Source organism: Carassius auratus, chromosome 36, assembly GCF_003368295.1.
Source record: "Carassius auratus strain Wakin chromosome 36, ASM336829v1, whole genome shotgun sequence".
Classification (NCBI taxonomy): Eukaryota; Metazoa; Chordata; class Actinopteri; order Cypriniformes; family Cyprinidae; genus Carassius; species Carassius auratus.
In genome coordinates, this window is record NC_039278.1 from 15509000 (window position 1) to 15524380 (window position 15381).

The 15381-nt window shown below is 36.9% G+C and overlaps 2 protein-coding genes across 8 annotated transcripts; one reads left to right on the top strand and one right to left on the bottom strand.

Annotated features, from left to right (window-relative positions):
- The first annotated feature begins 3465 nt into the window (after positions 1-3465).
- LOC113055396 (ubiquitin carboxyl-terminal hydrolase 37) lies at positions 3466-7814 on the top strand. 7 transcript variants are annotated; one of them, XM_026221690.1, is made up of 13 exons: positions 3466-3749; positions 3904-4276; positions 4365-4475; positions 4575-4799; positions 4890-4932; positions 5405-5602; positions 5683-5808; positions 5891-6017; positions 6102-6238; positions 6311-6410; positions 6484-6745; positions 6882-6973; positions 7075-7814. In XM_026221690.1, the coding sequence occupies exons 2-13, from the start codon at positions 3907-3909 to the stop codon at positions 7429-7431; spliced, it is 2148 nt and encodes a 715-aa protein (XP_026077475.1). In that variant the 5' UTR covers positions 3466-3749; positions 3904-3906; the 3' UTR covers positions 7432-7814. The 7 variants fall into 7 exon arrangements, with proteins under 7 accessions (XP_026077475.1, XP_026077471.1, XP_026077472.1 ...); XM_026221686.1 differs by having other exon boundaries at positions 3466-4475; positions 7075-7370; positions 7456-7814; XM_026221687.1 differs by having other exon boundaries at positions 3466-4475; positions 7075-7156; positions 7232-7814.
- A 1089-nt stretch (positions 7815-8903) lies between these two features.
- LOC113055397 (ras-related protein Ral-B-like) lies at positions 8904-13174 on the bottom strand. The gene is made up of 5 exons (XM_026221691.1): positions 13055-13174; positions 12258-12406; positions 11219-11427; positions 9714-9891; positions 8904-9628 (listed from the first exon to the last, which is right to left on the bottom strand). Exons 2-5 carry the CDS (start codon positions 12369-12371, stop codon positions 9509-9511), a joined length of 621 nt encoding a protein of 206 aa, XP_026077476.1. The 5' UTR covers positions 12372-12406; positions 13055-13174; the 3' UTR covers positions 8904-9508.
- Positions 13175-15381: the final 2207 nt, after the last annotated feature.

Below are 15381 nucleotides of genomic sequence, written 5' to 3' on the forward strand. Positions count from 1 at the left end.
TCTGTGGAACTTCTTGTCTCTGCTTCATGAGAGTTTCCACTTTAATGTGCTTGACACTGTTTTGGCAGACTCGAGATGCTAACCTGTCTGGACAGCAGGAGTTAGCGAGGAGCAGATCCAGAATGGCGTATATCCTGAACAACGTCGCTCTCGGTATCGGCCTCACAATCATCACACTCACCGTTATCATTAGAATTACAATTCGTTGAACAACATCTTTGCACAGAAACAAGTGCATCTACTCCAGACCCATGAGGGAATAACCAATGTAGGGTTATGTTTTATTTCTTCTTGAAGTTAATGTTGGCAGATTGATCTGTATGACTATCAGAAAATTCATATTTTTTTACACGTTCAAATAAAGTGTTAAAATTAAGAGAAAAGAGAGTGTTCTGGTTTTAATAATTTATTTGTATAAACACATAACAAATGCAAAAGTTCTGTTGCATTAAATGCATAATGCATGGTCAATCTATTAATATACAGTACGAGGTTTGTTTTCTGGGAGTGATTGCAAGGAAATAATGGTTTGATCTGCTCATTATGTCGATTTAAATGCAATACGCACACATCAGTGCAATGGTCTTATTAGTGAAAGTTTGTAATTGTTGGGTTCTAGATCACATCAAATTTTCTAAAGTGCATTTTTTAAGGCGACACAAAGGTGTTTTGCCTAAACCCGTTAAATCCCATAATTTTTCCCCAGACATGAAAAAAATCCAAATGATGTGTCATTAGTTACCCTTTGTAATAATCAATAATTCCTTTTAGCAAATGTTTTTTTTTTTTGTGGAAAAAATGTGTTGGATATACTGTACATTGGATAATGTGTGTACTGGATTAACATAATTCTCCAGAACACAATTTAAGATATTTTGCATGAAAACCTTCATAAATGAAAACCTTTTATACGATCACAACGGGATTAAATGGGTTAATTCAATGGGGATTGTTTTTACTTGCCGTCTTGGTGCACTAAACAAAAATCTTATGTGTTTTTCATTTTATCTGGCCAACAACACAATTAAATCGATAGTTGTTTAAACATATTATATCATATTATAATGAAATTATCTAACCGAGTATTTTAGATTTTATATTCTGTCCCAGAAAGCTCACTGAACTCAACTTACCATTATATTGAGCAAAACCCAACACAACGCTAGATTTGCAATATTAGCCTAATATCAGATCACACCCAGGATAATCGCTGTGTTATCTGTAGTAAGGGACTTCCCATTCAAGCTGCCAAACAAGTTCTGCAACATTATAACCGTTATCATCAGTTATCATCATTTTTTGTCATGATTAATTTATTAATGGCTTTGCATCGAGAGAAAAGAATCACTTCATCCAATGTTTAAAGTGAATAAAGCCGTACAGAAACTACTGAAGAGCTTTGCTCTCTTCCACAAGAGTCAGGTTACCTGTATTTGAATATGTGTAACAAATACCAGGACCACTGTGTTTTTGGAAATATCTTCTTCCTTTAGCAAAACAAAGCATACACTTATTACATAAGTCTTCATTTGACTACATTTTCATGTTTACAGACATTTCCTTCAACTCTAAAACAGAAAATTCTGTAGATTTGCATCAACGTCTGTAGCATTAATAGACAATCTGTTATTATACAAAATTATAACATATCAGCAACAAAATACAGCAAAATCAGTAATATTGTGAAATATTTTTACTGTTTATAATATCAGTTTTCTATGTCAATATCTGTTAAAGTGTAATTTATTTCTGTGATGCTCCGCTGTATTTTAAGCATCATTCCTCCAGTCTTCAGTGTCACATGATCTTCAGAAATCATGATAATATACTGATTTACTGCTCAATAAACATTTTTTATTATTATTTTTTATTATAGATGGGTCTAGATTTAAACTGACAAACGGTATCTGTCTCCTGAAAACATAAATGCATTGCATAAAATAAACATAAATGCAGCTACTGGTACACTTTCGCAATCTAAAGATGCCTTTTGTTTATGTTGAAAAAAAGAGATTCGTAACAGCTTATTTTACTGTGATTAATGGAAGTAGCTGGTTAACTGAACTTATTATTAACACTTCTAGATAATGTTATATAAAGCAGCACTATACTCAAAACCAGAGCTCTGAGAAACACTGAAAGTATTGTTATAAGCTATAGCAATGCCTCATCCTTTACATTTTGGATGTGGCTCATGTTTATAACAGTTATCTTCAGGGTAGACTTGCAATCATCTGGTTTTAGCCACATCTAAGTTATGATCTGTGATCGTATAATTTACAAAAAGTGCTTTTGTAAAATAGGATAAAAAAAAAAGGCCAATTCAGGGAACAGACACAGTCTCTGTCATTTATTTTCTAGATTAAAGTCTCTGTGCTGAGTGTTATGATCTCAAACTGACATCTGAGAGGAACTGCAGGCTGTTAACAGGATTGTTCAAGAAAATTATTCACTTTTTAATAGTTTTTGTATTCCTTATTTCATATCTTAAGGCTCCATATAGACTCATACAATCAGATACAACAATTTATTAAATATTTATTACAATAGATATAGAAAAATTCAACACTCACTGGATGCTTTTAGCTGAATTTTCAGCAACTGAACTGTATGCAGTGTCAAATTATGTCAAATATAGCCAGTTAAGCTACAAACTCGATCATAGGGGCAAAATGTGTTTATCTAACTTTTTTTATTTTATTATTATTATTATTATTTTTTAAAAAGCTCGACAAATTAATGAAGTATTTCACTAGTTAGCAGTAAACCGGTTTCCTCACCAGAATATGTGATTTGTGTTGGATGTTTTCTTCGGAAAGGAAAAATGGATATTTATTTGTATACATCTTAGTTTTTTCGTTTATTTCAGTTAATGTCATCAAACTAGCGAGCCGAGCCAGTAGTAGTGCTAACAGTGTCGTGTAAACATGACTGAAGACGAGAAACGAGGAACCGATTCAGTTGAGTGAGTCATTTAATCTGGAATCGATCCGATTGATTCAAACTCGTGACTTAATTCATTCAGTTCACTATAAAAAAAGAAGAAGAAAAAAACAGGTCAAAGATGCATTAATTTTCACATTTCAGTGTCGCTTTTAATAATTTTAAAAAGCACGTAGCGATGGGGAAAATTGAGCTTTTCGTGAATCGTTGATTCCGATCAGGACTTTAGGAGCGGAAATCATTATAAAAGTAAGAAGAAAAAAAGACTACAACCAGATTTGCATTTATATTATTCTTTTATTCGTTATCGTTTTATTCAGCAAACGCTGGTATCCAAATGAGGAACCGAAGAATAATAGCGAATCTTTATATTTATTTACATTTTGCGGATGCTTTTATCCAAAGCGACCTACAATTGGGGGATACATAAAGCGATTCTTTTTAAAAAGGCAAACAGACACAGGAAGTGCTTGTAATATCAAGTTTTAGACATTATTTAAATAAGTACAAGCTAGAAAGAGAAGAAATAAATAAAGATAAATATTTTTTATTTTTTTTTTACGATGAAGTCGTAATATTTGATATTTTACTTCAAAGAAGGCTGAGAAGGTTCCACAATATATGTCTGTGTGAGCGAGTTGCGTGTCCTGCAGTTGTCCAAGAAGCATCCGGTTTAAATGTAAACATTCTGCTGGTCTCCCGCGAGCGTCGAACGTTCGAGCCTTCCATCTCATTGTGACGTCAGCGCTGTTTCAATGAAAAAGAGTGCGAAGCGCTGAACAATCTGTTGGGTGATCAGGAGTCAGGTGAGTCAGTACTCCATCAAGTTCTCTCTTTACTCCAGTAAATATTTACCTTAAATAGTTATTGAGCTATATTAAAAGTAGAGTTTTCCTGCAACCACATACAATATTAAATTACTGCTAGCAACAATTTGAATTCTGTTTCTCATCTCTCTAGAATATGGTTAATGAGAATTGTGTTGAAAAAATGGATCGAAAGAGCAAAAAGGAGCAGAAGAAAAGGAAGAAATGGGGCAGGTCTGTGTCATCTTCTCCAGATGTGGTGGTGTCAGCCGCTGCACCTGCTGAAGGTGTCCAAACTCCCTCTTCATCCTCCCGGAAGCACAAGTTTCCATCTCTGCGCCGGGTTTTCCGCAGAATGCTATCTTTTCTGCCGTGTGTGTCCTCATGTGAGGTGGCTGAGTCGATCGAGACTCGGTCAATCAGCGTCGACACACGTGATGATGATGCTTCCTCACCTGCAGTCAGCAGATCTTCTGATCCAGAGGTTGAACTGCAGGCTGAGACCCAGGAGAAAGAAGCAATCAAAGGTGAGAAAATGCCTTTACATGTTTGAATCTCATACATCTTTTCCAGTATGCACAATAGAAAATTGTAATAAATCAGTATCTTCAACAGATGTAGCTGGAGAGCAAAGCTCCACTTCCAGCACTGAAGATACTTCCACATCCACAGACGGAAGACCTTCAGATCTGCTGTATGCAATCCTGGGATCGGAAGCTACTGGAGGTTAGCCTTTATGATTTCTGTGTGTGCTTTACAGTAACTTTACCTTTCACTGTGTGAATCAAAGTATCTCATAACGTCAGTTTTCTGGTTTCTTCACAGGAGAATCAAGCACCTCGATCAGCACCGATGGTTCTTCCTCATATGGTCCATCAGATCTGGAGACCAGTGGAGTTTACACTTCCTCCAGCGCTGAGGATTCCTCCTCGTCTCTAGAAGATCATCCATCAGATCTGGAGACCAGTGGCGTTTTCACCTTCTCCTCCTCTGAAGACATTGAGAAGATTGATCTGCTGGCTGAACTTCAGGCTACTGCGGTTCTTGAAGGTTAGAGAAGTTTATTAAAGCTTCTGCCGATTTAATTCATTAACCGAATATGTGATGTGCAATAATTAATTCAAATGTATCTTTTTACAGATGCAGCTGGCGATCAAGTCACCTCTGATGCAGATCTTGACTAGTGGGTGATAATAGGAATCAATGTTGTGTGTTGATGTAATGCATGAAATCAAACTTTAACTGGACAAACTTGTTGGTTCTGCATGCAACTCATTTATTTGAGAGATTTTTATAGTTATAAGCCATGCACCAAACCAACTAGCTACGATGTGAATCATAAAAATAATACAAGCTTTGATTTGAAGCAAAAAAAGTCTTTTTAATTAAAGACTTCAGTGAGGGAGATAACTACAATGCAATGAAGCATTAGGGATGACAGTCGCATTTAAAATGGTCAAGAAATACAAAACTGTTGATTTAAATCATGCCGATTAAACATAAAAAGTGTCTTTTACAGAATCATGGATAATGTAGTTTTTCGTAAAGTAGTTCTCCTGTTTTCTAATCCTCATTGTGTTAAAAATCCCCTATGCAAAACCTATAGAACCCAACTTTTCGACTGTTGTTTAACTCACCCATGCTTTTTTTCCCAGCATCCTCGGTGTGATTGCTAGTATGAGGGTGCAGTCCGCTGGTCTGTCCCGTGCTGAAATACTGCAGCTGATACAGGGCAGTCCTCGGCCGGAGCAGATGGAGGTCGAGCAGCAGATCAGTGACAGAGAGACGGAGGACGAGGTCCAGTCGGATGATGTTGTGGCGACAGCACGGCCGACCAAAATCAAGCACTTGGGGTAAATGTTGGATCTGAATGTATATACTCGCATATCATGTGCCTCACAGACACCCACTGACCGGACACCTCTTGTCACAGTTTTCCCAATTTAGGAAACACGTGCTACATGAACTCTGTGTTGCAGTGCCTCCTCACCGTTTCCCCGTTCCGGGACGATGTGCTTTCCCAGCGGGAACGGTGGAATGACGGAAGCACGATGCTCAGGTACAACACTGCATTTATGCAACATGATATTCCAATCGAAATGGAAAATCACTATTTTAATGCAGTTTTGTTTATTTTTCAGGGCGCTCAGCGACCTGCACATGACCAGGCTGACCGGGAATGACAAGAATCTGAAAGCAAAGCTTTTGTTTTCGGTGAAGAGATGCATTGAAACTCTCCACCCTGATTTCTTGGGAGACCATCAGCAGGTTCACGAGATAAACATGTTGTGATAAACATGTATGATTTTTAGACGTGCATTTGATGTTATCCTCCATGCTCTCTTTTCTCAGGACGCACATGAGTTCCTGATGGTGTGCTTGGCCCGTCTTAAAGAAGAGGGCGAGCTTCTGCAGAGCTCCTGGCCTCAGTACACCTGTCCCGTAGCTAACATGGAGTTCCTGCTCAAGCGCCGGCGCACCTGCGACAGGTAGCATCACACGTCCACACCTGCGCTCGTTTCAGACTCGTACGTGTCGCTGACGTTCTTCTGTCCGTTCAGCTGCGGCTTCCAGAGTAGCTTCACAGAGGAGTCCAACTACCTCTCTCTAGTCATCGGTCCTCAAGGGTGCCTCGTCGACAGCCTGCAGCAGTACTTCAAAGTCAGTGACATCACTGATGACATCACACCAGATTCTGAATGTGTCTGATGTCTGTGTGGTTCGTTTTCTCCAGACGTCTTCATTTGAATGCTCCTGCAGCGAGTGTGCCGGCCGTGAGGCGTCGGAGGCGTTGGAGCTAATCAGTCTGCCGCGGTACGACACCTCGTCCTGCAGAATCACTAAACACAATAACTCCAAGTTCATAACTTCTGAATCTGAATCTCTCCACAGGGTGCTCGTCCTTCTGGTCATGCGCTTTGACATCACATCCTCAATGCGCAAGATGAAAAATCGACTGCACGTTCCAGAAGACTTCGCACTGTCCTGCGATAAAGGTACGGGTCGGTCCATCATCTTGACATCCCATCATCCGAATTATTCTACAAGGCATTCGCTCTGAAAACTGCTTCTCACAGATGTTTGAGCATTGAATATATACCCTTTTCTTATTTGATGCGTGCTCCTCAACAGAGAGCAGAGAGATGAGAGTGATACCGAGAAAAAGCCTGAAGCAACAGCAAGAGAGAACGAAGACAGATAGGGTTGAGACTGCAGGACAACAGGAAAGATATAGACAGGATGATAGAATTAGAGTAGGGACGATCGAAGAGTAGAATGAGTGTGATGATGATGTAATCTAACAGTCAGTGTTTGTGTGGAACAGGTGGAGGCATCAGACGGACGCAGCGCTGCTCAGTACAGCCTCGCTGGAGTCGTGTCTCATCTGGGCAGCAGTTTGTATTGTGGTAAGAGCTTCTTCTGTATCTTCTGTCGTCTCGTTCACTCGTTCGGCGTCACGCTACAGCTGCTCTGTCGTGTAGGGCACTACATCAGTCACATCCGTGACTTCTCCGGATCCGGATGGCTGAGATGCAGTGACACCCGCATCAGAAGATCCAGCTGGTCCAAGGCGTCGAGGAACATCGGGAAGAACGGATACGTGCTCTTCTACGTGAAGAGGTGGATATCACCACAGCACTGGTGCTTAAACGTGACTCACTGCTCAGTTCTCTTATATTAAGACACGGTTGTGTTCTAACTGTAGTTCAGCAGGAGCTGGTTGATGCAAGTGAAGGGAGTTACATCTAAAGCCAAACATAAGCTTAGAGAAGATCCTTCTGCGGTTCCTCCTCAACATCCTGGGAATCTCATCTCTGTTCGGGTCGACATCGGAGAGACTTCTCCATCAGTGGATCCACATGCAATCCCAGGAAAAGCAGGATTGGCTCGTTGCATATGAATTTTACCTGTTATAGATGTTCTCATGATCTCATATCAATAAGGTTTATATTACTAATAGTACTATTCTACTCATTTTAACCGAGCCAGTGGCATTTGAAACTTATATGTATAACTTATTTATAATTTTACAATATGTATAAAAACAAGTTAATATTACATTGCATCCTTAACCATCAATAAATGTTATTTATTCAAAAAGTTGAAATTACTGTTTTTCTCAAAAAATAAATAAATAAAAAGATTTATATTTTAAATAAATGCTGTTCTCTCGAACTTTTTCTCCTTTAAAGAATCCTGAAAAAGTATCACAGCTTCCTAAAATATATATTATGCGCATAACAGAGATATATTACACTTTAAAGTACATTAAAACATTATTTTATATTGCAATATTACGGGTTTTTCCAGTATTTTTGTTCAAATAAACGCAGCATTGATGAAACGAAGAGCCTTCTTTAAAAAAAAAAAAGCGAAAATAACAAAAAAAAACATAAGAAAATCTTACTCATCCCAAACGGTTTCTTGATTTATTTTTGCAGCCTATAGTCCAGATTGCATGCATCTTGAATGTTGCAGCATCCTCATACTCGTGCACGTGTGAGTGAAGCCCATGCACGTGTGAGTGAAGCACGTGCACGTGTGATTGAAGCCCGTGCACGTGCACGTGTGAGTGAAGGCCGTGCACGTGCACGTGTGATTGAAGCCCGTGCACGTGTGAGTGAAGCCCGTGCACGTGCACGTGTGATTGAAGCCCGTGCACATGTGATTGAAGCCCGTGCACGTGTGATTGAAGCCCGTGCACGTGCACGTGTGATTGAAGCCCGTGCACGTGCACATGTGAGTGAAGCCCATGCACATGCACGTGTGATTGAAGCCCGTGCACGTGTGATTGAAGCCCGTGCACGTGCACGTGTGATTGAAGCCCGTGCACGTGTGATTGAAGCCCGTGCACGTGCACGTGTGATTGAAGCCCGTGCACGTGCACGTGTGATTGAAGCCCATGCACGTGCACGTGTGTCTTTACACTGGGGTGTTAAACGCTGAGTAGACGGTTTTTCTGACATTCAAAGTCACCTCCGGACACACTTTACAGCTCTTATAAACTCTTATTGCCCTGCTGCCATCCTCTGTCAAAACTCAGGAGGTCATCAAACGCACAAATAAGAGTGTAACGTAAAATTACAACCTATTCTCGTTGACCTTTTTAATGCTTTTAAACACAAAATGTAACCGAAACGGAATCCTAACAAATTCAGAGAAGAGAGGTTTATTTGGTCTATAATCACCAGGCAGAGAAATCATCAAGTGATTTGATTACAAAAATATACTTTCCATTGTGTCTCTGTCTTATAATAAAAGCACAAAGTTTGCACCATGTGTAAAGCTGCATAATAATGCATTCAAAGCAAATCCGTGTCGGTTGCCTTCGCCTTGTAAGAAGCGAAAGGCAGATAAAGAGTATTTAGCACAAAGAGATTTACATGCATGTCGCAAATCATACCCTTTAATTCAATGCAACACTTTACTCAAAAAAATATTATATTCCTCATGTTTCATGAACACTGATGCAGCATAATGAATATAACTTATTGGAAGTCACAAAGCCTCTGTTTCTCATAGATTAGAGTTACGCTACTGATTTGATATTACAAAGCCAAGGAAAACTGGAAGAAGCATCTAAAAAAAAAAGTCCTTTAAGGATGTGGAAGAGGTGTTGGTTGAGGTCGGCACAGTGGCTTAAGGTTCTGTTAAGGTTCGATTGTATTTGGCAAGAAAAACGCTCGAGGAGGAAGATCATCATCAGAAGGGCTCAGTGCAGGAAAGCTTGAGGTGGGAATCAAGCGTTTGTGTGCGTCTCAAAGCAGCGTGCATCTCTCTTTCAAGCTCTTCTTCTTCTTCCCGCTCTTCTTCCCGTTCTTCTCCTTGTTCTCGGACATCTTCTTCGTCCGCACCTCCCGCATCAAGTCAAAGAAGACCTGCGAAGGACAAAACACGCTTCACAGATGCTCAGAAGAGTTCATATGCAAGATCAGAAAGTATGAGGATATTTAATGCACCAACCTTATCGACGTTGGCTCTGGTTTTGGCTGATGTTTCCACGTATTGAACGGACCACTCTTCCGCTTTGGCTCGGGCTTCGTCTGCAGACACCTGCCTCCGTTCCTCCAAATCAGACTTATTCCCCACCAATAACAGAGGGATTTTATCATCCTCCGCTTTCACTCTCAGGATCTGCTCCCTGAGTGGACCGGTAACAATACAGTTAAAAATACAGTAAAAATGTGAAATATTATTATCATTTAAAATAACAGTTTTCTGTGTGAATCTCTGTTAAAATGTAATTTATTTATGTGGTGCTCCGCTGTATTTTCAGCATCATTCCTCCAGTCTTCAGTGTCACATGATCTTCAGAAATCATGAAAATATGATGATTTGATCTGATCAGTAAACATTTCTGATTATTATCAATGTTGAACACAGTTTTGCTGCGCAATATTTTTGTGGAAACCGTGATAAACTACCATTCTGAGGTTTGGATAAGTATAAAAAAAATTTAATAAATAAATACATTTTTTCCTTTCTTATTTAACAAGTACACATTAAAATGATGTGGTAGTAAATATTTATAATTATTTATATTTTAAATAAATGTTGTTTTGAATGTTCTGTTCATCAAAGAATCCTGAAAAAAAAAAAAAAAAAAAAAAAAAAAATATATATATATATATATATATATATATATATATATATAAAATTATTAAGCAGTAAAAGTTTGCAGCAGTTATAATATTAAGAAACATTAATAATTAATTGAGCACAAAATAATAATTACAATTTATTTTTTTACTCACAAATACCAAATTCTAACCAATTAATATATATCTATTTTTATTTTATTAATTTTCATGACTTTTCCAGATCTTTAAAATAATGAGATTAAAAACATTTCACGAGTTTACACTTTTTTTTTTTTTTACCAATGAATTTACACGATTTATTTTAGATGTTTGTGATTACAGCTTAAAAATATATATTTATTTAATCACAAATAGCTATTTCTAGCCAATAGAATACTTTATAAAAATCTCTATTCATTTTTTTTTTCTATTTAAATTTTTACGATTTCATGGTTTTTCTGTCTACTTTTTTCTTTCTTTATGCATTTCTTTCTTTCAATGACTTTTCCAGGTCTAGAAATCACACTTTTGAAATTCTCACGTTTTCTCCTGTCCTTTTTTTACTATAAAATTTTTAAGATTAGATTTTTTTTCCCAGGTCTTTTGAAACTCTTGCATATATCCTGGGGTTTTTCAGTCCTAAATAAAATGAAAGTTAGCAGAAAGAATTAAAGAAAGAAATGTCATGTCAGCTAACATCTTGATTTGTAGCGGTTGTAACTCATCTGAAAGCTGGTTTGGTCTCAAACTAGAGTAAAAGCGAGGACTGTGGAGACGTCTCTGTTTCTGACAGCCTCAGATTTTAGTTTTGGGCAGGATGCTGCTGTAATGATAAGATCTTTCTGAGAAACGTAACTAGGACAGAAGAGAAGCTGGTGAAGATCTGACCTGAAGTCAGACGAGGCGCTGAAGGACTCGGGCTCTGTGATGGAGAAAACCAGGAGGAAACCCTCTCCGCTGCGGAAGTAGTTATCTCTGATGGCAGCGTAGTCTTCTTGTCCCGCCGTATCCAAAATATCGATCTGCACCTCCTCTCCATCCAGAACCACCTTCTTCCGGTAACTGTCTGCCTTCGTGGGCTCGTAGTCCTCCACAAACTGAGAAAAATAATAATAAAAAAAATTAATCAAAACTAGTAAAAAACTAAAAATAAAATAAATAAAATATATTAAAGTTAAAGAGAAATGTAAAGATAAAAAGGTTTAAGTTGAAGTACTAAAATTATTACAACTAAAATAAAAATAAATCTAAATAGAAATATAAAAAATAGAGGCAACATAAATTAAATTAAATATGTTTAAGTATAGAAACTACTAAAACTAAAATAAGATATAGATAATAATATATATATAAATAATAGAATAATTACAACTAAAAAAAGGACATAAATGAAAGCTTAATAGAATTATTAAAAACCAACTGGAAAAAAAAAAAAGTTTGAGTACTAAATTTACTTAAGCTGAAATAAAAATATATTAAAGTTAAAACAAAAATGTAAAAATAAAAAAATTATTTAAGTTGAAGTACTACAGTTAATAAAACTAAAATAAGAAATAAATTCAAGCTAAATAGAATTATTTAAAAAAAACTAACTGAAAAAAATTTGAGTACTAAATTTACTAAAACTTTTAAAACTAAAACTGAAAAATTTATTAAAGTTAAATAGAAATGTAAAAAATTAAGTTGTTGTACTACAAATACGAAAACTAAAATAAAAAACTAAGCTAATTAGAAATATAAAAAATAGAAACATCCTCAAATATAAATGACTATAAAAATTAATAAAACTTTAAAATGAAAACTGATAATATGTAAAAAATAAATAAGTCATAAAAAATACATTAAAAAATAACACTGGAATACAAAAACATGTAACAGGTGTGTGAATGAAGGAATGTTTCTGTAGAGAGTATAGGAAGATGATGACCTCGTCATACATGAACTGCAGCGTCAGAGCTGATTTCCCCACACCGCCGCTGCCCACCATGATCACCTTGTGCAGAACCAGCGAGCTCTGACTCTTGCTCTTATTAGCTGCCATGATCTTAGTGTTCCAGAAGAACAAACTGAATGAGACTGCAGACATGCAAAAGAAAAACTATCAAATTCAAAGACATTTATACATATAAAGCATTGCTTATTTGATGCATACAACATATCCAATGACATGCACATTACATTTCACAACTGTAAAGTGCATTTATAAATTAAAGTGCATGATTATAGTCACCCCTCAGAGTGAAATACCACGTTATTACAATGCTACTGTATATGAGGATAGTAATCATTAACTGTTATGGTACGTAGTAAAAGTAGCAAGGTGCCACTTTAAAGTCACTGAATTTGACTTTGCAATGGAAGCAGCATCTGCGAATACTAAGAAAAATAAAACAGCAATAGATTACTAAAACATTAGAAATTTTAAGCAAGACGTTATTAAAATAACAAAAGCGATTTTCATTTTTCCACCCCTTCCTTATTGTTATAAACGAGAGCCCGCCTTTTCTAGCTCTTGATTGGTTGAGCAGACAAATCATGAGACGGGTCCTCCTCTACTCGCGATCTGATTGGATATCTAAACTGTCAATCACAGAGTTTTCCCACAAAGACATATGGGCGCTTCTGTCGAGGAAATACCTCGAAACTACAAAGTTGTTGTCTGCGCAAACGGATTAAACATTGTAAAACTGATCAAAAGAACACAGACTCTTATAGATGACGTACCTTAAGTTTGATTTTTGAAGAGCCTTGGCCCCGGATTCGCACATATAAACGGTTAAAACATAAGGGATCAAATCAACATTACTCCCGTACAGCTACAGAGCCCCGCCCACAGGATATACAAATCACACGGATGTGACGTCATGACACCATATATAGATATTTCGACCTGGGTCGCGTTTATTCTACGGGGAATATTATTTAATTAATTTGTCATTTAGTGCTGGAAAAGTTTAGTATAGCCTACATAAATGCAAGTACGGTGATTATAAACCACTATGTCTAATTTTGAAACAAGAAGTTCAGCAGTACTTAAAATGTATTTATAATGTTATAAACAAGAAAGCTGTTAAGTGTATTGTATGTAAACATTTCTATTTTTTTATAGACTTTTTTATTTCTTTTATTTATAGTCTTTTTTCTTGTCGTCACCCTCTGGGCTACTGTAAATTGTGGAGTTATTTAATAAAATAAATAAATAAAAATATTATGAGATGCACAATTTATACTTTTTTTAAAAATTATTATTGAACAACCTCAGTTGACAGACTCTAATGGGAACTATAATATATATATATATATATATATATATATATATATATATATATATATATATATATATACGTGTTGATTGGTTGAGCAGACAAAGTATATATATATATATATATATATATATATATATATATATATATATATATATATATATATATATATATATATATATATATATATATATATATATATATATTGTGTATATATTCGCGATCCCCAAACTGACTCAAATGAATCACACTCCATACTCCCGAACAGACTCAAATGATTCACAATCTGAAGTTCCCGCCCAAATCAAGCACCGCCAGCGCTTGGCTTATTTCTCTAATTTCATAACTTTTATCTGTATAGAACCATAGGGTTCTTTACTCAACTCCAAAGAACCTTTTATGCTAAAAAGGTTCTATAATAACAAGAAAGAACCCTTTTGGCACAAAGGTTCTTTAGGCTATTATTCATTCATATATTACATTATTCTGCAACATTTTGTATTTGTAATTAAATTATTGTTTGTAGTACCGGTAACTTAATATCACATTTTAATTACCGGTATGCTGATTTTTGGAGAAAAACTGAAAAGGCATTCTTCGTGTGATATTGATTAACAACATACAATGACATAAATATATACATTTTCTAACCCCCATATCTTGAATTTTGTGATCATTCACATGCATTCATAAATGCATTTGAATACACCGAATAATGTAGTAAACCTGCTCCGAACTCCCGATCTTACTCAAGTGATTCACGCTCCGAACTCCCAAACTGACTCAAATGATTCGCGAACCCGCTACAAACTCCCGAACTGACTCAAATAATTCGCGAACCCGCTACGAACTCCCGAACTGACTCAAATGATTCACGTTCCGAACTCCCAAACTGAATCAAATGATTCGCGAACCCGCTACGAACTCCCGAACTGACTCAAATGATTCACGCTCCGAACTCCCAGACTGACTCAAATGATTCGCGAACCCGCTACGAACTCCCGAACTGACTCAAATGATTCACGCTCCGAACTCCCAAACTGACTCAAATGATTCGCGAACCCGCTACGAACTCCCGAACTGACTCAAATGATTCACGCTCCGAACTCCCAAACTGACTCAAATGATTCGCGAACCCGCTACGAACTCCCGAACTGACTCAAATGATTCGCGAACCCGCTACGAACTCCCGAACTGACTCAAATGATTCGCGAACCCGCTACGAACTCCCGAACTGACTCAAATGATTCACGCTCCGAACTCCCAAACTGATTCAAATGATTCGCGATCCCCAAATACTGACTCAAATTAATCAAGTAGGTATCGCTGCAGCCCGGAGACCTCCAAGTGAGAGGAGCTTTTGCCGCTAGTAGGCGGGACTTTACAAATGGGCGGGGTTTAAGCAGAAATCTCACATTGCATCATTTCTGTGGTGATGTCATGAAGTAGTGATACTAATGAAAAACAGATTTATTAAATAAATCAAGGCCTGGTGAGCATCAGACTTCAAAACCATTACAAAATCTGTCCAACCCCAAACTGTCCTGTAGAACAGATATTTAAGGAACCTGAGGTTTACCAATTATATTAAAAGTTTGAATTTATCGTTTGTCGTTTATAGTCACAATACCTGCTTATGGTCTTCAGTGTCCATAATCTGCAGCGTAGATCCTAGATATGTATTGCATAAATATTTAGCACAGAAGAGTAAGACACATTGAATATGTTTTTTTTTTTTTTTTTTTTTTTGCTGCTAATGCTGTCTTCACGTGCTCTCGGAATTAATCG

What these genes read in the sequence shown, in the direction of transcription:
- LOC113055396 (XM_026221684.1), top strand. Translation starts at nt 3,914, where the DNA reads ATGAGAATTGTGTTGAAAAAATGGATCGAAAGAGCAAAAAGGAGCAGA. An exon ending in ACCAAAATCAAGCACTTGGG is followed by an intron (nt 5,603 to 5,682) that starts GTAAATGTTGGA and finishes CTCTTGTCACAG; the next exon opens with TTTTCCCAATTTAGGAAACA. An exon ending in TTGAGACTGCAGGACAACAG is followed by an intron (nt 6,974 to 7,074) that starts GAAAGATATAGA and finishes TGTGTGGAACAG; the next exon opens with GTGGAGGCATCAGACGGACG.
- LOC113055397 (XM_026221691.1), bottom strand. Translation starts at nt 12,371, where the DNA reads ATGGCAGCTAATAAGAGCAAGAGTCAGAGCTCGCTGGTTCTGCACAAG. An exon ending in TGCAGTTCATGTATGACGAG is followed by an intron (nt 11,428 to 12,257) that starts GTCATCATCTTC and finishes TATTTTTCTCAG; the next exon opens with TTTGTGGAGGACTACGAGCC. An exon ending in AGCGCCTCGTCTGACTTCAG is followed by an intron (nt 9,892 to 11,218) that starts GTCAGATCTTCA and finishes CGGTCCACTCAG; the next exon opens with GGAGCAGATCCTGAGAGTGA.